The following is a 23,770-nucleotide window of genomic DNA, read 5'->3' as shown; positions in this document are numbered from 1 at the left end:
CCCACACACCTCAAGTCCAGATGCCACAATCCCCCATGGGGAGCTCAGAGCCTCCCACTCACTTCTTGGCTTTGAAGCCCTAAGTACTGAGGGTGTGTGAGACAGCAGCCTCTTCTCACCAGTGTCTGATGTCAGGGAATGTGCAAAATGATGACAGCCTGTCAGGGTAGAGCTCTAGGAGGCCACTCCCCTGGGATGGACAGAGCCGCAGCATCCTGCTTCACAAATAACTGTGAACTGGGGTCATCCCTCTACCAAACCAGGAACTTGACAATTAGCACATTATAACTGGGTCCCTCAAACTGGGGGACACTGGCATATTCCCAAGGATCCACATTTTTCTCCATTAAAAGGGATCTGAGCATTACTAAAATGTAAAAAACATTGTGGATTGGCTTTTCAACAGAAAGAGGCAAACTTTTTTTAGAGAGAGAGACAGGGTCTGCTCTGTCACCTGCGCTGAAGTGCAGTGGCAAGATCACAGCTCATGGAAACCTTGAACTCCTGGCCTCAAGTAATCCTCCTCCCTGAGCCACCCAAAATGCTGGGATCACAGGCATGATCAACCTCTCTGACTGAGGCAACATTATATAGGATGTTACCACAGAAATAATCGGCAAACCCTCATGTTTCTACACTATGAGTAAGACTGAAATCTCCCTTTAAAAAAACAATTTTTAAAAAGATCAAATAGCTAAGACTGGAACCAGCTCAACAGCTAGCTACTGAATGTCCTTATAGAAACATCATCACCCTAACATCATCATCTGAATGAATCCTGAATATCGAAGCTCTTGGTTATTATACTGTCTTTCCATTAAATGAGGTAGGAGTAGAAAGAAAAGAGAAGAAAAGACCATGACTTTATATCCCCCATGCCTGTGATTACCCAGAGTCTGAATCAGACTGACCTCAGTTTGAATTTTGACCCTGACATTTATTTGCTCTGTTTATTTGGCCTCAAATGTTAATGAAGTCTATGAATTTCAGGTTTTTCATCTCTAAAATGAGAATGGTAAGCCTTAGTATCTAGGATCAGGGTGAGCAGACAGAATGTGCAGATTGCATTTAGCACAGTGCCTAGAAACCAACAAATAAAGCAGAGCTATGATCATTAATTATTCACCACTGAACACTAGCTGAAGTTTCACCTCCTTTGTGTAGGCTTCCTTGACAAAAATGCTTACACATAAACACATACACACACATATATCCTTTGTAGCTCTTGTACCCCAAATACACATCTAGATTTTAGTCATTATATATTGGGGGCAGGTTTTCTTGTTCCCAGTGCCTAGTACACACCGGGTATATCATATGTATTAATATTTTTGCATGAATGAATGAATGAATGAAGCAAGCTATGCATATGTAGTAATAAGACAAGAAGCAGCTTAATTGGGATGGTGAGTGTAGAAAGGAAGAGACAGGAGAGACAGCATGCAAGGAAATTGATCATAATGGTTGACTATGGATCTGACCAGTAAAGGAACATCGCTCTGCAGAGTTTTCGAATTACAGTCAATCATAGACACAGTTCATTTAGAAAGCTCTTCTCTGAGGATGTTCTAGGGAGGAGAGAGAAAAAGGCAAGGCTCACACCAACACTTAGAAAAAACTGTATTGGTTATTTAGGTCTATGTAGTCCTCTGAAGCCAGTCCCATCTAAGGACTGAGTACCTCCTGGACATTACTCAAGGACAAAGAGGAGCTGCCAGAGGAACCTGGGTCAAATCAAGCACCCTCCTTCCATCTTCCAATGCTTAAGAATTCCAGGCCTGGCTCTAATCACTACCTCTCAGTCTTCACCACTTCATCTGGCTTACCTTCTGCAGATTCAGCCCTTTGGAAGCCCTCCGCTTACTCCCACTGAGACTTTCCTTTGGTTTCCATTCCCTACTAATCTCTGAATGACATCTACAAAACATACAATGACTTCATGGCCACCACCATTCCACTCCACGCCCTATCTCTGGAATCTGAGCCCTGGCAATCTGTTTATCCAGGAAGAGGCTTAATCATTTTTGCCATTTCAAAAGGTAACTGAAGAAACAAAACCCAAGTAAATCAGCTAAGAAAGCAGACACGAGAGTTTTCTTGGCCATCTAGGCGTAGGAAACTTTTCCTCCCATCCCTGCAAACTAGGGCAGGAGTACATGGACAAGCCATGTAAAACGGCTGCAATAATGTCTATACCCACATTCTGAGAAAGCCTCGCCAACAAGACACACAGTGACAAAATGCTACATGATTAACTCTAGTCCCCTAGCCATCCTTCACAGCAATGGGGGTTAGTCACAGGAAAAGTAGGCCTGCTGAGCAAGCCGTTGACTTTTATCTTTAGACTCCAGCTGCTATCCATCAGCATCAATATTTCACAATTTAATCAACTTAGCCCTAGTCTGAGTCCAGGATATCTACATCATCAGGGGGACTCACCACATCCTGATAGCTAAGGACTTCCAAGATGCTGTTGAGCAATTCAACGCAGTACTTCTTCTCCAGGACCTGGTGTTGCATCTCATCCTTCTGCTCCAGCAGCTCCTTTAGCTCTTTGGTGATGACAGGAAGCAGAATGTCCCGGCATTCTGGAATAAAGACAGTTCAGAGGCATGTAGAATTCCTCATTTTTTAGTTTCTTTTCTTTCATATATGCATATAATTTTTCATTAGTTCATGAAGACATTCTCCTTGTAAAAAATTAAAATATTAAAGATTAGGTTAAGATTTCCTGAGAACATCATTCACAATTCTAGTCCCTTTTCTAACCCTTTCTACCCAGGGCAACCAGTTATTCTAATATGTATATTCTAATATATTCTATATATTTTATATATACACATACATATAAAATGTGCCATATGAAATATCTAGTGTTATTTTAACTTTGCATTTAAGTCATATACTGTGATTATAAACTTCCAAGATCCTTTTATACAATTTCACTTATCTGTTTATCAGTACAAAACATACAGTTATTTTGGCTTTGTTTCCATTTTATACAAGGGGACCATGATGTATATATTACTCTGAACCTTGACTTTTTTTCATGCACTAATATTTCTTGGAGCACTTTCTATATTATTACATTTAGGGACAAACTTAGTTATTTTTAACTGTTTTATAGTACTCTTTATTATGGATGTATTTTTCTATTCAGCCCATACCTGTACTACTGGACATTTTTCACTGGTACAGATAGTACAAAATGAATAACCTTCCATTTGCATCCTTGTGCATATTGTTTTCATTTACCAGCCTGGCCAACATGGCAAAAATCCATCTCTACTAGAAATACAAATATTAGCTGGGGATGGTGGCGTGCATCTGTAATCCCAGCTATTCAGGAGGCTGACGCAGGAGAATTGCTTGAACCCAGGAGATGGACGTTGCAGTGAGCCGAGATGGTGCCACTGCACTCCAGCCTGGGTAACAGAATGAGACTCCATCTCAAAAAACAGAAAGAAAGAAATGAAAACTCTTGCAGAGAAGGGTATGTCTCTTGATATTGCTGTTTCAGGGAAATTTCTGGAAGGTTCTGAAGCCCTTCATAGCTTTGTCTCCATATTTCCCTTGAAAACCGAAAACCTTGAGGGGAAAAAAAAAAAAAAATCCCAAAATGTGTCAAGCTGCCCCCACTCAGATGCTGCTTGAGCTGCAATGTGAATCATACACACCAGGATTTCATTTTAATTCAATCTAACAAGTAGATATTGGACATCTTTAATGTGGAAGATACTCTCTTTATGGAGGTACAGAGATAAGATGTGGTTCTTGCCCGTTAGGTATTTAAAAAGTGACAGAGGTGATTACAGAAAAAAAAAAAAAAAGCAAAACCAATGAACAATGGCAGAAATTAGAATAAGACTAAGTTCAGAAGAGGTAGAGGACATCTCTTATTCTGTCAGCCCAAGAGCTACCACCCACTCCTTCTGGCACAGCACCCTGACTGTATGTGGGGGAGCCATACTGTCATGGACTATAATCCTGAGAAGCTGTCATAGGCTCCCTGCCTTCCCGTGGAGAAGGGCTGGACACCTGGCCCCAATTAGGATGGCCTCTTGAAATCTGAATCTTGAGGGAACGTTCATAATGATAACTGCCAATGGTACTAATACAGAGTATTTTGAGTGCTTACAATGCACCAGGCACTGTTGCAAGTGTCCTGCATGAATCATCTCAGTAAATTCTCCTAGTGACTAAGGGAGGTAGATAACATTATTTCCCCATTTTGCTGAAGAGGAATCAAAGGGACTTGTCATATGTACACAGCTAGTAAGTGGTAAATCCAGCCCGACTGCAGAGACTGCTCTTATGCACTACATGAAACGTGCAGTCTTGGCTGGGCATGGTGGCTCACACCTGTAATCTCAGCACTTTGGGAGGCTGAGGTGGGTGGATCATGTGAGGTCAGGAGTGTGAGACCAGCCTGGCCAATATGGTGAAACCCTACATCTACTAAAATAAATAAATAAATAAATAAATAAATAAAAGCTAAAACTAACTGGGCGTGGTGGCCACCTGTAATCCCAGTGACTCGGGAGGCTGAGGCAGGAGAACAGCTTAAACCAGGGAGGCGGAAATTGCAGTGAGCCAAGATCACGGCACTGCACTCCAGCCTGGGCAACAGAGCAAGACTACATCTAAAAAAAGAAAGAAAGAAAAGAAAAGAGAAACGTGCAGTCTCTCGGGCTCTGCTGTCATCACAGAAGTGCCCCAAGGAGGCTGCCCAGGGGGTCATGCTGAGTCCCCTCTCCCTCCAAGATTCTGAGTCTCTCCTCTCTGATAACTAGTTTCCCAGCATTTCCTCTGATTCTATGGATTGTTCCCTTTCTTCTAAATACATTTGTGTTTACTTAAATTTACCAGAGTAGGATTCTGCTGCTTGAAACCAAAGAGTCCCAACTGATAGAGTCACAAAACGCACTGAGTGCTTCAGAAGCCCTCCCATGAGCTCTGGTCAGAAGGTTCATAGAAGACTTTATAGGATCTAACAGAGTATGTCCCTTCTCTCAGAGCCCAATCTCAGTTTTCAATTAAATTCCAATAAGTGTAATTAATGTCCATTCATCCCACTAAGGAGTAAGCTCCATGAGAGCTGAACTAAAATTCAAGTGCCTGATACAGTACCTGGATCATAGGAGTGAGTCAGTAAATCTTGGCTGAATGAATGGAGGAGGTGGCATTTGAGATAGTCCTTGACACATGGATAACATTGCAATAGGAAGAGTGAGGATTTAGAGAACACTTGGTGATTTAGAGAACATAGTCTAGGGTTATATTGTCTTGGAAGGAGAATAATGAAAGATAACACTTAAAAGAAGTGTTCTTAATTGCAACGAAGTGTCAGTTCTATGGAAACAGAAAATTATAGATGACAAAAATTTTGATTCTGCTTTGCTTAAAATTGCAGATAAAATCATAGGTCACAGCTTTAATGACACTTTATGAGAAATTTGCACTGAAGAAATACATTGTTGGGGCTGGGCATGGTAGCTCACACCTATAATCGCAGCACTCGAGCCCAGGAGTTCAAGACCAGCCTGGGCAACATAGGAAGACCCCATCTCTACCAAAAATTTAAAAATTAGCTGGGCATAGTGATGCATGCCTGTAGTCCCAGCTACTCAGGAGGCTGAACAGTAGAGCCCAGGAAGTAAAGGCTGCAGTTAGCCATGATCACACCGCTACACACCAGCCTGGGCGACAGAGTGAGACCCAGTCTCAAAAGAAAAAAAAAAAAACCACTTGTTGGTCTAAGGACTTTTGAAAGTACAATACATTGATTAGCCACTACCCTTTGTTTAGAACGATAAGGGAGAAAGTTGGAGAAAATATATTAATTTATCAATTACCCTATCACTTAAGTTAAATATTCAGTCCATATCTTGCCATTAAAAAGTTGAGATTTTCATGCAGATGTATTTATTAAGCAGGGTAAAAAAAAAGTCTGAAAATATTCATTAAAAAATTTATTTTAAAAGTTATCTTCTCTTTTTTCCTTCTGCCTGGCTAAAAGTTATCTTCAAAAGGATGTGAACTTGTAACTTTGCAATGTTTTGTTTGCTAGAGGGAAATCAAGTGTTGAAATTCTTGTTGTAGAAAAACTAGGTGAGTTCATCTGAAGTGGTAAATGCTTTGTCATTGGAAGACAAATAACTTCCCTAACTTAATGATACTTCCCAATTATGCCTTCATTGATGTGATAATTAAGCCCAACCAGAAGATAAAAATTGTGCATTATCTTATTAAGTTAGATAAAGGTGGTAAAGTCTTCCTCTTTGAAAAGTGAAATAAGAGATTCTAAAAAAGGAGATTTAAAATACAACAGAGAGTCTTGTTTTTCCACAGTCCTCTGGGTAAAAGGGAGTCACCAAAAGATGTGCCTTCAGGAAATCTGTGTCACTGCAGTGAAGATGCCATGATGATGACAATCCAGGTGATAACAATGAGTATAAGAGTGCGTGGGTTGTCCCCTAGATTCCTAGCTTCTGACATAACGTATTTGGATTCTGCCAAAGCTAAAGATTTGATAAGCCCTTGAAGCAAGGCAGTAAGAAACAAATAAAGCGTGGTCAATTGCCTTGAGCTTAAAGTACAAGATGACAATGTTTTAAGGCTTAAAATAGCTTTTTGTGACTCAAGATTAAAAATTATTTAAAACTTTCCCCACCTGTAAAATAGGGTCAGTAGGACCTATAGGAAGGAGGCATGTAAAGGCAGATCAAGAACTAACCCATTCACACATTGAACTAACTCTTGCAGTCAGTCATTCTACACATTTATTGAAGGCTTACTATGTGCCAGTCACTATTCTAGGGTGGAAAGGAATGACCAGGGGTTAACTCCCCATCACTGCACAGAGCCAACGGAGATAAGAAGCAGACTTGAGTAGACAGGAAAAACACTTAGTACCTTTATACCTTAGGAGTGGCAACCTATTAGGAGTGGTCATAAAACAGAGCTGTGGAATAACCGAGGTCAGGGTTTTCCTTAAAAGGTCATTCCGTTAGCACGCTAGTTGAGATACCTCACATAAATCACATTACTAAGATATGAATCCAAGGAAAAAGCCACTCAGGAGATTTTAGATATGAAAGATCTCCTTGGGAAGTCATGGACTTTAAATCCTACTTAAAATTGAACTAAGCTAGTAGATTTTTCATGGAAAAGTCTGATAGTAAGTTCTCCATCCCTAGAAGTATTCAAGTAGTAGGTTGCGTCTATAGATAGGCACGAGGAAGAGGTAAAGTATCAGATGAAGGGATGAAGTGAATGATTATTAAAGCCACATCCAAAATTCTAGGATTCTATAAAACATAGGTTCCAAGGAAGTTGCAGGAGGAAGGACATATTTGCTAGGTGGAAAGACAGTGGATGTTTGCCTTGCTCACAAAGTACTGAGGCTGTGGGAGCTGCAGACCAGGCATTAGGAGAAGCAATAGTTTATCAAAGCTGAAAGGCAGACGCTTTACAGATTCTCAAAACCAGCATCCCCATAAGATGGAGGTTCATGGTGTGGACAGTCAGCAAGATTTTCACTGAAGTGGCCATTAATAACATGGTCTGTTTTTCAGAAGGTACTCTGTCTTCTCTTTAACTATGATTTCTCAGAAATGTCTGGCTCCTCTGTTTGTAGATGAAATAATTTTTCTCTTTTGTAATTGGAGCTGTGAAATTATATTAGTCTGTAAAGCGTCAGGAAGCAGCATTTCTAAATTGCTGCTTGATTGTCAAACCAACAAACACAAATGGTTTTGAAGATAAATAGTGCAAACCCTGAAATCAATCTTCATAGGCAGAGGTAATGAATGTTAGAGACCTGCACACCCAGGCTGGGTTCCTGCCTTAGGTATCCGATGTCTGACAAAGGCTGGGAGACTTGCCACCAAGTGACAAGTCCAAATTATAATTCAGACCAGCCATGGGAGAATCTGCAGAACTACTCAACTCCTTGGGTTTTAATTGAAAGGGTTTTCTTTGTCCAAGTGACAGCAGAGAGGAAGACGCAGTATTTCTGGGTTCTGGGTCCCCCCTCAGGAAAGTTTTGTCATGCAGCAGTCAGTGCTACCTACCTGAATGCATAGCCCTCTTGAAGTGTGGTGTGCTTTTGCAATTATTTGATGGCTCATGGACACTTCAAATAAGAGGACCCTTTTCTTCACCTGCTCCTCACCAGTATCAGCCCCAGTGGAAGAACTAAATGAAAATTCTTTGTCACTTTGGAAAACCACCTTGACGTGCATCCAGCCAAAATCACATCTGCGACCACAGCCACAATCCAGGTCCAACAGGAAACACTCCTAAAAACCATATTTGAATTGACCCTCTTCCCCACAAGTCTGTTCTTTCTCCTTTGCTGTCTCTCGAGAGTGAGGACACCCCCAGTCACACAGTCAACCAAGTAAAGAGATTGTCTTTGAGTTCTTCTTCTCTTTACATCAGCATCTAATCCATTACGAAGTTATGTCCATTCTACCTTCAAGCCAACTTCCTCCACGTTCTGTGTCAAGTCTCCTAACTGCCTTCCCTGCTCCCTGCACAGGAGTCCCTTGTGGTCAGGAAATTCTTCAGTAACTTCCTATTGCCCTCAGGATGAGTTTTCTCAACTCTCTGGCATGGATGGAGGCCATCTGTGAGCAAGTTCTTCCCTTAACTCATTGTGGGCGCTCACCACTTGCCACTTCTCCACCTCCCTCTCTCTGTTCCAACCACAAACTCTCTCCTTCTCCTGAATTTTCGCATGTTATTTTCTTTGCCTAGAATGCTCTTGTCCCGCCAATCTTCTCCTGACTTCTTCCCTTCTAGCTCCTAACTTAGACATGAAATCCTCTAGGATGATTTTCCTGACACCCCAACTCTGCCTTGGGTGACTCTTCATTCCTATGGCACCCATAATGTATTTCAACATATTTCCATCTTACCATTTATCACACGATATGGTCATTGTCTATGTAACAGGAAAACCTGTGAGATTCTTGCTGTCATCCCATAAATGAAAGTAAGGCCCAAGCTGTAGTTGGGGTACACCATCATCCCTCCAGGTTTTTTGAGAAGTACCAGTTCAGGACCAGCCCTACACCAATCCACATGCACTCACTCAGAACTAACAGAAGGTCAGCAGTGGCCTTTGGATATAATGCAATTTCCATGGGATATGCCATTACCCCTCTCCTCCATGAAACTCATGTTGAGAGAAGGAGAACCCAAAGAGTCACTCATAAAACATAAGACAAGATGGACACTATATCCCTGCTAGAGAAATGCTTGCCAATCTGTGAACCCAGGTACATCCTGGTCCCACCATCAGAATACAGATTTTAGGACATTCTGGAGTATAATGCACTGTACTTTTCCAGCCCCTCTCTTACTGCTGAGGAAGAAGGTTAAACATAAGCAATGCATCTGTGTCAGGGCTCAGTCACATCCTCAGCGTGAGTGCCCATGTTTCCAAGCCTGACTATGGCAGCCTGCACTTGGAATCTCATTCCACTCACATCCAGCCCCTGACTTTGTCACCAGTGTGTGTTAATCGACTCTTCAATCCTGTTCCATTTTTCACAGACTTTAAGGTGAAACTCATTCGGCTTTGGCCAAGTTCCTATTGACTGAAAGTCAAATTCCCCTCAGCTCAACTCTCTCGGAGGACTGGCAATGGGGAAGGGGGGGTGGCCACAGATGTCACAGCTCACCCTGCCCTCCCCCTGTAATTGAAACCCCAAATTCTCCCAGGCAGGGCTGCCCAGTGTAAACCCAGCGCTGCTCTGCCAGGCTGCTTTTCTTCTGTTCGGTTTGCGAGCACTTGCAGATGTTGAAAGCCGCTTGCTTGGATCAACTGGACACAAAGGGAGACCTCCACAGACACGATTCTAGTCTGACAGTTAGGGATTTGTTCTCACAACCTCCCTCCTCCAGCCAGCATATCACGAAGAAAACTAATTCCGCCCACTGGGAAATCAATAACTACCCACGAATTTCATATTCCAGATCAGGTTACAAGCCTTTTACAACTTCACTAGCATTTCCCCCAACGCATTCTTCAGCACCTCCCCATGAGTCACTTGCCTCACCCCCCGAAACACACCTCATTGCAAAACCCAGAATCACCACCCGCAGCCCTCTGGCCACCCTCCGGCGCCATCTATGTCTCCACTTTACGAACCCCTACGGGGCCAAAATATATCTCCCAGCTAAACAAACACAGCCTATTTAGAAATGTTAGAACTCAGCGTCCGGTTAAAATTCTCTCCAGGTATCTTAGAAGGGAGAAAACACAGTTAGGCGGTAAATCCTTAAGGAAAAACGTACTTCCAAAACTTTATACTAGATATCCATTGAAAGTCCGAACCGAGCTCTTGTTTTTACCATATATCCTTTATACTGAACATAAAAGTGATTTTGCACTAAACCTAATAAGCAAATACCCTATAATAAGTTGGCTCCTGCCATTTAGAAGCACAGAGACAGCAGGGGGGCTGGCCGACATGGAACTGCTGGAACTGTTATTGCATATGTATGTGTGTAGAGATGGGGTCTTGGTATGTTGCCCAGGCTGGTCTCAAACTCCTGGGCTTAAGCAATCCACACACCTTGGCCTCCCAAAGTAAAGAACTTTTCACAGGATGTGAATATGTTTGTATCCAAAAATGTCACACTGATTATAAATACAATTTGAAAGCTCTGAGAGTTGACATGCAGTATATTCATATCCTTAAACATGTATGTTTAAACATATATACATATATACGCATACACACATAGTCAATACTCACTGTTCTCATCGATATTATATTCTAGTAAAGTGCTATAAATAATTAAATAAACAAGTTAATAGTTGTCTTAGGTTAGATACTCCAGAAGCAAACTCTAACATGAAGTTTGGGTGAAGAGGATTTATTAGGAGATGTTCCAGAAAAATATGGAAGGGGAGTAGGGAAGTGGAGGGAAAGAGGCCAAACCGAGTACAAAAATCAAGCAAGCCTCACAAAAGATAACTTTTGAGCTCAATCCTACAAGGAGTTCTGGAGGCAGTGTAGACTCCAGGGGTGATGAACCTGGAATGTTCAGACCCAGGGTGTCGACAGCACTTTGGGTGGTTCCAGTCCCCGGGAAAAGTAGGGTCCTCCAGCCCAAGGGCAGCCCTGGGAGGCAGGTGCTGGAGTTGGGGGCCATGAGAGCTGATGTGACAACAACGGGCACTGATAACTACCAGCAAGGAAATTAACCAGGTGACAGGATGAAGAGAATCTTCTAGACCACTTCATACAGGGCAGTCAAGGAAGGCTTTGCTGAGCCGGACACACTTGAGCTGGGACCTGAAGCGAGAGAAGGGAGCTGCATGCACTGATCTCAGGGAGGCACACTTGCAGAGGAAAGGACATGGAAAGGCGCTGGGATGGAAATCTGCAGACCTTGGAGGAATGAAGTGGACGCAAGTGTGGCTGGGTTGCAGGAAACAGGAGTTTAATGTGAGATGATAAATTTGGAGAAGTTGCCAGGGCTAGGTCTCATCAGGCCCTGTGGCCCATGGTAAAAAGTTTGATTCCCGGGTAGTGATAAACACTTTTTGTTTTTGTGTTTTTAATGGTGGGCCTAGAGAAGAAAGTGGGAAAACACTGAGGAGGCTTTCTGTAGAGGTAAAGAAGGGGTCTTGTATTTATTGCACCCTCACTGTCTATCAGGCATTCTCTCTACAAAGTATATCATTATACCTATTTTACAGACGAGGGAACTGAAGCTTAGAGAGGTTCAGTAACTTGCCTAAAATCATACAGCTAATAAGCAGAGCTGAATTAAACTCAGGAAATATGATTCCAGAGCCCATATTCATACCGATTAAGCTATCCTTCTTCCTTACTATAACAGTGCAGGGGAGAGAAGATGAAAGCTTGATTCATTTGCGGCAGTAGAGACAAGGGTGCAAGTACAGAGGGAAGTCGACGAACATGGGTTATGTTTTGAAGGCAGAGTCAACATGACCTGCTGATGGATTACATGTGCTACATACTTGTGTAAGCATATGCATTTTGGAGCATTTGAGTGAGACAGCAATAGATTCATTTTAGGGTTTATCAAATTAGGGTGTAATCATGGAGACCATTTCCTGGCCTCAACTAGCAAGTAATGAAAGACTCCCATCAACATTTCTCTGATGGTGGGAAATGGCCACTGAGATAGCCTATCATCACACCTTCTGAAAGTTATTTAGGACATAAATAGTGTGTTCTGAAAGGTACTTGCACCCTTAGTTACCCCACTGCAATTGCCTGCAACTGCTGACTGGCCTCCTCATTGCTAGCTTGCTCATTAAATCCAGCTCCTTAGAAAGTGCTTTTGGAAAAATAGCAAGCCAATCCAGCTCCCTAAAAGTGCTTTTGGAAAAATAAAAATGCAGATAAGGCCAATTGAATTGGGACCCAAAATTTGATTTGTTTCCTAATGCTTAGAATGATTACATTTGCAGTGCCGCACCAGATGAATGCGGTTTGGCCTGTTGGAAGACTGTGCACCCACCTCTTCTTCCTGGTGATGAAAGGAGCAGCAAATTAAAAAGCTTCTGGCTGACCAAGCTGCCTCTGTACTGGATAATCTTGACAATCTTTAAAGAAGGATTCCTAGCTGGGTGCTGGGCATGCACCTGCAATCCCAGCCACCTGGGACACTGAGATGGAAGGATTGCTTCATCCCAGGAGTTCAAGCCCAGCTGGGCAAGATAGCAAGACATTCATCGTTAAAATATATATACACACACACATATACATGTATACATATATAAATATATACACCCACACATACATGCATGCATACATAAATATATACACCCACACATACATGCATACACACATATATACACCCACACATACATGTATACACACATAAATACATATACCCACACATACATGTATACATATATAAATATATATATACACATACACATTACATAAATAAAGCAAAATGTTTAGGAAAGTGTTCTACTTCAAATTCATGCAAGAGGAAAAATGAGTCCACTAACGTTGGGACTATGAAGATCTGTGTCTCACATCCTTTGACACCATTTCCAATTCAGTGACATCTGAATTCACATTGATTTATAAGTGCTCAGGACACCTATCAGATTGGTCAGCACCTCCCACACCCTTCCAGGGCTATCATCCCTGACCAATGGGTCATTTGCATCACCCCATACAGAATCCCTTATTCCCTCATGCCAGTCCCCTTTGGAGACTCATAGAATTCCATGGCTTCATGACTCCCAATCTGTACTTAACCAGGAACTCCTACACTTTTATCTCTTTATTAGCTAGTCCATGTTCACATGCTCAAATAGAGTCTTCTCAGCAGGGTCACTATAACATATTTTTTAAAATTACTGGCATGAAGGGGAGTGGGAGAGTGGAATATTAATTGTGAGAGATATGCAATGTACATTGAACTCCTGCTAGATTATAGGCACCATACTGAGAATGTATTTATTCCTTACCAAAACCTATTCAATGGGTTGCATTGTTCCCATTTTACAGATGAGAAAATAGGAGCTCCATGCAGCTCACCCAGCTAGTGTGTCTCCAACAGAGGCAAGGTCCCAGCACGGACCTGTCTAACTCCAACACCAGTGTTATTCCAGCCCCACTCACTCCAGCTCATGAGTGCAGGGCAATTATTACCAATTCCTAGATTCTGCTAGCTTGAGGCAGCCACCCTTTGAGTTTGTTAACTCCCTTAAGTTGGCCTTAAACAGAAAATCCAATACTTGGTCTGTTTAATAATTGATTGATGTTTGTTGTGTGTGTGTGTGTGTGTGTGGTTTTTTTTTTTGGTCTGTTTAATGATCGATTGATGCTTGTGGTGTGTGTGTGTGCGTGTGTGTTTTGTTTTGTTTTGTTTTGAGAGGAGTCTCACTCTGTTGCCCAGGCTGGAGTGCAATGGCCCAATCTCGACTCACTGCAAGCTCTGCCTCCTGGGTTCACACCATTCTCCTGCCTCAGCCTCCTGAGTAGCTGGGACTATAGGCACCCACCACCATGCCTGGCAAATTTCTTTTTGTATTTTTAGTAGAGACAGGGTTTCACCATGTTAGCCAGCATGGCTACGATCTCCTGACCTTGTGATTTGCCTGCCTCGGCCTCCCAAAGTGCTGTGATTACAGGCGTGAGCCACCGCGCCCAACCTGTTTGTTGTGATTTTTTAAGTTACAGTCCTGGGGGTGAAAACAAATCTGAGTCCTAGAACCCCAGAATTAAACAATAACGAGTGTTAGTCAACTCAGTGGTTGAGTCTTTAGTCCAGTCATTCACTTCCTTCATTTTTTTATTCAACTATAGTCGGTTGGGCTTCCCCATCACATAGCAGTTGGCTAGCAAACAGCAATCGTGACTTCAAGCCCTATTTGCCACCTTTCCTCATTAGACAGTGAGAGCCTGGGGTGAGATATCCAATCTTAATCAAGTCATGTCTCCTACAGTTCTTTTTTTTTTTTTTTTTTTTTTTTTTTTTTGAGGCGGAGTCTCGCTCTGTCACCCGGACTGGAGTGCAGTGGCCAGATCTCAGCTCACTGCAAGCTCCGCCTCCCGGGTTTACGCCATTCTCCTGCCTCAGCCTCCCGAGTAGCTGGGACTACAGGTGCCCGCCACCTCGCCCGGCTAGTTTTGTATTTTAGTAAAGACGGGGTTTCACCGTGTTAGCCAGGATGGTCTCGATCTCCTGACCTCATGATCCGCCCGTCTCGGCCTCCCAAAGTGCTGGGATTACAGGCTTGAGCCACCGCGCCCGGCCTCTCCTACAGTTCTTAACGCAATGCCTGTTATCCAGTAGGATCTTAATAAGTGTTAGATGAATGAGTGTTTGCTGAAGGCAAATAAGGGGTCTGTATTCAGGGCAACTCATAGAATCAGAAACTTGTTTAGTGTTGGGTTGGTCAATATTCATTATTCTGTGCCATCCTTGAGGAAACTAAATGGTAGCAGCTGTGGGTGGGATGGGAGGTGTAGAATGAGAACTGTATGTGTGTTTCTTTACCTTCACCACCTCCCCTGAGCCATTTTACCTAATCATAGAGGAAGGCATGGCATAGCAAGTGGAGCTTTGGGTTAAAGGTTGGGAGACCTGGGTTTGAATCCCAGCCTTACTACCACCAGGCTTGGATGAGCCATTTTACTTCTCTCCCTCCAAAAATGGAGATGAGAATGACTCTTTCATAAGAAGATCACAATAAAACATGATACAAATTCAGTTGCAGTTATTAAGTGTAATGAGGCTTTGGGATCCAACGCTATGCAGAATTTTTTCAGTCCAAAGCAGAGCGTGTTAAAGCTTCAGTTTCCTTCCACTGTTGCTAACTTACAAATTGTACAAATGCCTGGTCCAGACAGGCTAGAATAAAGTGGACTTAAAGCTGTTATCTGCATCATTCAAACAAACTACACTTTTGTCTGAATACCAAACTCAGAGAATTGAGTTCTAAGAGGTGGGTATAAATTGAAATAATTGGGATATATGCTTCAGATTTCCATTTTCCCTTTTGTATGTGGACAGACTAATGGAGGGCTCCGGCAAGCGTTCTCTGAATGTCCTTTTTCATTTCTGTTTGCAACTTAGAATAACAATAGCACTTAATGACAATCCTCAAGCCGCACATGAACAATCCTGTATAGCCGCCATCACAAAACTTACAAATACCAAAAAGAACAAAAGCCAACAGCAATGTTTTGGATCAATATGAGCAGCTAGCATTCCATTTCTGGGAAAATCATGCATTAAAAGCCTCTTGTTTACATTTTAAGGCTAACAGAGGGGCCCTTCATTTCAGAGAATTAAATGAGAAAATTATCCTGGATTCAAGCATTAGCTAAATGGAATGGTTGTGTAATTGTTTCCAATCATCATCTGATTCTCCTCTTCCCTCACCTTCCCCATATCAGCTCCGAAGGAGAGGAGGCTGGGGCTCCTCTCATTTACAGCTCCGCAGATTTAAAACCTAGTGTTGTTTATTACAAAAGGAAAACCGAGAAGTATACTATATTTCAAATAAACTGAAGAACGGGAAGCAAACTTCAAAGAGGAAAGGAAAAAACCACAGCCATTTTTGTCCCTGTAAATAAAAATGGAAATGGGAAGAATTTATCCTCTGGCCTGTTTTTCCTTTCTAAAAGCACTCATCTAAGAAGGTAGAGAGATGAGACAGACTTGAGGAGCAGGAGACAGACTTGAGGAGCAGGAGACAGACTTGAGGAGCCTGCTTTATTTCTTCACTTGTGAAAAAGAGCCAAGGGGAGCCCTTCCCTAAAAGGCCCAAAGCAAAGAGTGATTTAATAAATGAATCATACACTTAGGCCCAATATTTAAATAAGAGGATCAAAGAGATTTTGCTTGGACTCTACAGCAATAAAAGAAGAACTGGGAAAAGTATGAGATGGTAGGAAATAAAGATAATAAATAACAGTTAAAGACATGTAATGAGCTCTCTGTGCAAGGAGAGGACAACATATGCTCCTTATGAACAGTCCATGTGTACTAAAGGAAAGGAGCAGTCAGTTGATGGGAACAGTAAGACAACATATGTGCAATGAAACATACTGCATTTCACAGAACTACCATTTGATCCAGCAATCCCATTACTGGGTATTGACCCAAATAAATATAACTCATTCTATTATAAAGACACATGCACACATACATTCATTGCAGCACTATTCACAATTGCAAAGACGTGGAATTAACCTTAATGCCTATTAATGAAATACTAGATAAATAAAATGTGGTACATATACACCATGGAATACTATGCAGCCATAAAAAAGAACAAGATTGTGTCCAAGGGTATGGGTGGAGGCAAGGACATGGATGGAGCTGAAGGCCATTATCCTTAGCAAACTAATGCAAGAACAGAAAACCAGATACTACTGTTCTCACTTATAAGTAGGAGCTAAATGATGAGAACACATGGACACATAGAGGGGAACAACCCTCACCGGGGTCTATTGGAGGATGGAGAGTAGAAGGAGGGAGAGGATCAGGAAAAATAGCTAATGGGTATTAGGCTTAATACCTGGGTGACAAAATAATCTGTATAACAAATCCCTATGACACAAGTTTACCTATATAACAAACCCACACATGGACCCCCAAACTTCAAATAAAAGTTAAAAAATGAAACATACCACATTTCAAATTATGTTCAGTACCCCCCACATGAATCTCCCATTGTACTCCTATGAAATTGCAAATAATTTTGCACATTATCTGTTCATGTGTTTATTATTAGTTATAAGTATTTCTTTATACATTATCTTCGTCCAAAAAGAATGAAAGAAGAAAGACGGTATCCCAGTGTAAAAGATAACATAAACTCCAACTGCCCTTATTGGGGCCATAAGGGCAGCCATCCAAGTTTTAGAGTTTGTTGATCATTAGGATAGAAGAGGACCAATTCCTTGCAGGAACCATAGCTTTTTCTGGCACGAAATTTTTAAAGAAAATTTTCATACTGCATTTTAATGTTAATGTTCTACATTGAGCTTAGTAGTCATTTGTTGCTTTTGACTCAAATTGTGAAATCTTAGCTCTGAAAAGAACTGGAGAAAAGCTAATGGTTTCAAGTCACTTGACAGTGTTTTGTGCTCTTGTGAAATATAAAAAAAATAAAGGGAGGAGGTTTCTTGAGTGTGTGCTCGTCCCTCCATGGCACTTCCATTTCTCTATTCACGTGAAAAAGTATGTGTCGAGTGTCTGCCAAATGCCAAGTATTCCATATGACACATGGGTGTTACAGGACCAGCATGCAGGTGATAAAGACAGAGATGTGACCGGATCCAAGGCATAGATGAGAAAGATTCAAAGGCAGAAAAGTCATGGAAGAGGAGAAGGTTTTCTTGAAAAGAATGAGTATAGTTTTGGAAATAATGAGTTTGAGTATCTATAAGACATCCAAAAGGAGATGTCAAAGGAATGATTGGCTAAATAGGTCTGAAAATAATCTAGTACAAATGGGTAAGCATCAGTTTAACTATATGAGAGATACAGTGGATGTGGCTGCCTCCTACAAAAAAAACAACAAAACAACAACAACAACAAAAAAAACTTCCCATGGGCAGTTACAATGCATTTAGCAGAGAGTGGTTTCTTAATTTTATTTGGTGGTGCTCATGAAAATCATGATAAAATGAAAAGGAGAAGAAAAAAGAGAGGAAGGACGAAGAGAAAAAGAAAAAAGAAGAGGTACAAGAGGAAAACAAGATGGAGAAAAAGAAGAAAGAAAAGGCAAAGGAAGAGAAGACAGACAGAGAAGAGGAGAAAAAAAGGCAAAAGTAGAGGAGGAAAAGCAGTAGCAACTGGGCAAGAATGAGGACTGACAGAGGAGAAAAATGAGTATGGGAAGCTGGGACAAGGGAGCCACAACAGGCCCAGAAACAGGAGGGATTTTCACTTTAAATTTTTAGACTATCACAACGACAAGGTTAAGACTGAGCCCAAAGGTGGCTAAGCAGCCCAAACTAGCAGGGGTCCCAGTGAGCCCACCTGTACACTTGTCAAATTCTCACTTTACCAAGTAGTGCCAGTTAGGGGGGAGCTGGGGGACAGGATTTTCTGGGAGTAACAGTCAACAACTATTTCTAGAGCACCGATCATGCATCTGAGTATTGAAGGTAGGGATGGAACCACCTTTTCCCTCAAAGACTCTGCTAGAGTACCATGCACAGCCCGTCAGCCCAAGACAAGGTGGAATGATAAACTGGACTATGAAGAAGAGGAATGGAAGGAAATGTCGGCCATCAAGGAGGCTCCATTCTCATTCCTCTAATGCACTTAGTCAGTAATAGACCACATGGTAAGTGCTATATAGACAACAGTGAGCAGAGTGTGGAAGTGGAATATTGGGTATTGTCTGTGTGATCTTGGAGAAATCACTTAACCTCTCTGTGTCTTTGTTTCTGTATCTGTAGGGTGGAAATAATAACGGCACCTCTCTTGGTGAGAATGAAACAAGATAACATAAAGCACTAAGGATCAGCACACCTGCCCCATGGAAAGCATTATAAAAGTATAAGTTACTGTTATTTAATTTTTAAAATATTTATATGTAACTTTCTGGGTAATGAAAATATACTGTATCTTGATATGGGTGGTGGCTAATAGATTTACATATGAAAAAATTCATGAACTATATATTTAAGATGTATGCATTTTTCTATATGTAAATTATACTAAAGTTCTATTTAATTTTATATAAAATATAAATGTGTGTGTGTGTGTGTATATATATATATATGGTCCGTATTATTTTTCCTGTTTAAAACAGACAGTAAGTCTTGAAAAAGTCAAGTAAGTCAAGGGATTCTGCTGGAACTTGTAGTCAAGTGCTTGGACTCCAGAACATGTGCTCTTAAAGACTGGGCAGGCTATGTTTCTATGTCAGCTGAGCCTTGGTACTCAGTAGGGAAAAGATGGCAAATAGTTGCCTGAACATGCTGTGCTGAATTCTTCTTGGAGAATCTCCTGCCATCAAGAGAGGGCAGCTCTTTTCTTACCTTTCCCATTCTTTCTCCCACTTTCCACACTCTTCTCATTTCAGCACGGTTTCATCATCTCATTAAATACTAAAACCAAGATCCATGCCAGTCAACAAGATGGCTGGTAATGGAGTACACACATCCCAGCAGGAAAACACCCAGCAGACAGGCAGTGATTAAGAGCTACAGGGCACACAACCCAAGCTTCCCAAATTCCTCAGGGGTCAAAGATGCTCCGCTACTAACTGAAGTGTGCCCACTTTAAGTACACATGCAGCCCTTGCCAAGACAAAGAACACCAGCCAAAGAAGAGTGAGTGATTGTCATTTATGAGGTGCTGTAGAAATTAATTTTGTATGCCCCTTCCATTAGCAGTAGGTCTGAATTAACTTTAATATGCAAGTTATCATGTTAATCTTTGATACTAAAAAAGAATGTATCATCATTAACCTTTCTAGCCCTGAATTTAGCAATGCAGTCTTTTTATTAGTGGTAATAGAAGTAGCATCATTTCTTGGCATCTCTGTACTCTACCAATTTGTATGCAGTTCCACCAGTCACTTTGTAAAATCTCTGCTGATTCAGAAGCCCATTTTTCAAACATTTGACTCTAACTGCCCATAAGTCACCAGAAGTTGACTCTACCTTCTTTTTTTTTTTTTCCTCAGGTTCCTCTAAATGAGAATAAATTTTCCACTGAAGGAGCAGTCCACAAAAAGCACTAATGGCCAGCAGATGAAGCCCACAGGAAGAGCGGGCATGAATGAGTTCTGTGTAGCATTTAGGAAAGGCAGGATCATCTTAGCCAAACCATAATGGGGGTCTTCAGAGCTCCAGGATCCCTAGATAACTAAGTCATAGCTAAGAAGAAACTTCTGCTTTAGGGAGTAGGGAAACAAATTAAGCAATACTGGAAGAATTGCTATTAAAGATAATGGGAAAAACACTCAAATTTTGCAGTCTAGTACATCTTTCTTTCCAAGTATTCATTTGATATTGGTAAATTATAGATGAAAGAAATATGTGGAAAGTTCTATACTCCATTTTAATGAATAACTTTAATATTCCCATTCCATTTGTTCTATATATGCTAATCTCTAAAATGTGTTAATAGTGAGAAAATGTTTGATAAATTGCATTTTGCCATCTTTTTCTTCATTCACACTCTCTGATGGAACGATGATCAGAAGGTAGAGAACTTAGGGGAAAAAAAGGCAAGAATAAGGTATAAAATATCTTAAAATAGAGCATCAGTCCCTGAAGAATGAAACAAGTTTCTGTTTTCAAATGCATTTGCATACTGTTTATAATGTAAAATATAAACAAAACTACCTCCGTACTGAAACTAGACTGGCTGCTGACCCAACTTTTTGGCTTGTAGGGAAGCTACCCATAATGAGGTTATCGACATAGGAGTTCATCTCATATACGGGTAGTTTTTATGTTCTTCTTTTAGATCTAATGATTGTCTTTCTGACTGCTCCTTAAAAAGAACATGACATGAATAAGAAGGAAACTGGGATTTAGCCATATCTATCTTCAGAGAGCTTAGAGCTTTCTAAAGGGCAAAATCAAATTGAGTATTTTCCAAGCTTTGGTTTATCATTATGTTTTTTCAGTGGGAAATCTGCTATGTACTTATCATAATTTCCACCTGCACCATTGTTTACTTAATATTTTTCATAAAGTAAATTCATTTGAATCTGCTTAAGTTTATTTTAAAAGAAAACTTTGCTACCTCAACCAGAAAACCAGTATCTGGAAGACACTTGGTTTTTTTGCCATAAATGGAAGATATCATAACCGTCAATACAATAAAAATAAACACTGTTATTAAATTCTAAGAGAGGCTTAAGCCTGAGGTCTGCTCCATCTTTGTTATCAAAGGAGATTATTAGAGAAAGATAAAAACAGAACAGCAAAGATACACCATCCTTGACATAATCAGAAAGATTGAAAGGGAACTGAAAGGAATGAATGAACTTCCCTTCTGGATACAGTACTCTATCTGTACACACCTGAAATTATCCTTCATGCCAAAGAAAATAGTTTTGCTTACTCGGCAAATCAAAGAAAGAAACTAAAATCTGGATTCCTAACTTTTAATCCCAACTCTGCCACTAACTTGTGGTGTGACCTTGGGCAGGTCATGTCCCCTCTGAACCACAGTTTCCTGGGCTGAAAATGAACAGGTTGGATGAGGCAGTTTCTCCAAGGAGTCACTCAACTTTTCCCATCTATGTTTTGTGAAACCATTAAACATGTTCAAAAATATCTCATCATCATCTGAAATGTGTGGTTAATTGCATTTACACTGTTATCTGAAAGTCTTAATAGGAAAAAAATAGCAAAGGTTTGAAAAGATCAGCTATTTGGGGAACAAAAGAGCCTTTCGAAACCGTTGTGTTGAGAAAAAAAAAAAAAAATCAATGAAATTGACCGCAATCCATGCACAACAGAACCTCACTGCCCGAAATATATACCTGCACATCCCTGGACTTTGGAAGCCAGTGGGCAAGACACTGATTTAAATTGGCCTTACAAATCATCACCTCGTCACTTGCTTGGGTCAAACAGTCTTTTATGCTGGTTGAGTAAAAGAGGGTGCTAATTTCAAACTATCAGCTGTATCTCCCCCTTCCTAGGAGACAGTAGATTGTGAGGGGAAAAAACAAATACATCACAGTTAAAAATTAGTTAAATATCTGCAAGCTTGCTTATTTGAAAGAACTGGCACATTTAAGCGAGTTTCTCCATCTGTAAAATAGTGATAACAACCTACTTTGTAAGTTTCTATAAAAATTATTAAAAGTAACTAGTATCATAATTATGATAGTATATATGAACACCATCTTTCTCCCATAGCTTTTTTTTCTATCTTGATATTCTAAAAAGTCAATTTAAGCAACTTTTGATTTTTAATGCTCTACAGTGGCTCTAACTTCAAACCGACAATAATAATCGGTATAATAATTATTAATGAATAATTAAAATGGAAATAATAATCATACTAACTTCAAGCTATCATTTATCTAGCATTTATTGCCATTCAGGGACTGTGTTGAGCATTATGTAATTTAATAATAATTAAATTTAATAATCACATTCAACCCCACTATCATCCAGATTTTACAGATCAAGAAACCAAGAACCAAAAAAATGACATACTTTTCCAAAGTCACCGATGAATATAATTCAATTATGAAACAAAATGAAAAACCCGGAAATGGCTCTCTAGAACTCAAGACTTTGGCAAGGAGATCATCCAACAAACCCTCTTTGTACATTTGGGGCCAAAGTCAAGATCATGAAAAAATCAGAGGTTACCAAACCTAATATAATAAAAGCTGAATATTTCCAATTTCTGAAGTTCTTTGGTATTTCCTGTTCATTTTAAATAATCTTTTGGAGGTTTTAAACTACAAGAATGACTTTCATCCTCTGGCTCTCTCCTCTGAAGCCTCATGGTGCTTTGCTTATTATCTCTACTATAAAATATTCATTCTGAATCATAATAAAGAATGCCTCATTTTGCAAATAAAGGCAAGCTCCTTGAGGACATCACCATATTTTCATCATCTTTGTATTTTCTAAATGGTTACAAAATGTTTTGTTTATGCCAGAGAATCAATAAACATTTTTTGAATTGAAAAACCTGTTCTAAGCGTTGCCTCTCTTCATCAAAAAGGTGGCTCCATCTATCACGTGTGGAATTTGCTATGTCAGAAAGCCAGTTAAAGATACAGGTCTTGAGATGAAGGCAAAGACTTACACTAAAAATTAAGTTTTGTGGCTGTAGGCAGCAGGATGGGACTGAGCCCGCAGAGTGGAATACATCCCCTAGGCAAGGATGGGTAAAGCAAACCTGGAATGCAGTTGAGAATCGAAGACCTACATGGCTGTTGAATTTCTCCAAAACAGTTAGGTAGTCCTGCTCTCTGTGTTCCCCCTGTTTCTGACCCTAAGGCATAGAAATAAGGACCTGGAGACCAGCAATCACACAGCAGTGCATTCTGTGGATGTACACATTTCCCAGGATGAATCAAGAAATTAAAAAAAAAAAAAAAAAAAAAAACTACGGAGGAAGCTGTCTAGTGTTCTCCCACTAGGCTGGCAAGAGACAGAGAAAGGAGTAACTGGTCAGCTTTAGGCCTGGGGATTAATGAGCTGCAAGGAACCTGATCACAAATAAGAAGCCTACAACCACAGTTTCCCATCTTCTTGGAAAAAGAGCAAGAAATAACCATCTCTCCTGCTTGTACCCC

At 40.7% G+C, this 23,770-nt stretch overlaps 1 protein-coding gene across 1 annotated transcript in view; it reads right to left on the bottom strand.

Moving 5' to 3' along the window:
- Positions 1-23,770, bottom strand: part of DOCK2 (dedicator of cytokinesis 2) — a 443,859-nt gene that overhangs the window by 273,418 nt on the left and 146,671 nt on the right. The window contains exon 26 of the mRNA XM_017849424.1: positions 2,440-2,588. Within this exon, the coding sequence (XP_017704913.1) occupies positions 2,440-2,588 (149 nt within the window). The remainder of the gene's footprint in view (positions 1-2,439; positions 2,589-23,770) is intronic.

The sequence above is a fragment of the Rhinopithecus bieti genome, unplaced genomic scaffold, assembly GCF_001698545.2.
Source record: "Rhinopithecus bieti isolate Rb0 unplaced genomic scaffold, ASM169854v2 scaffold_30732, whole genome shotgun sequence".
NCBI lineage: Eukaryota > Metazoa > Chordata > Mammalia > Primates > Cercopithecidae > Rhinopithecus > Rhinopithecus bieti.
The sequence above is the reverse complement of the archived record's forward strand: the minus strand, read 5'-3'. Positions and strand labels throughout refer to the sequence as shown.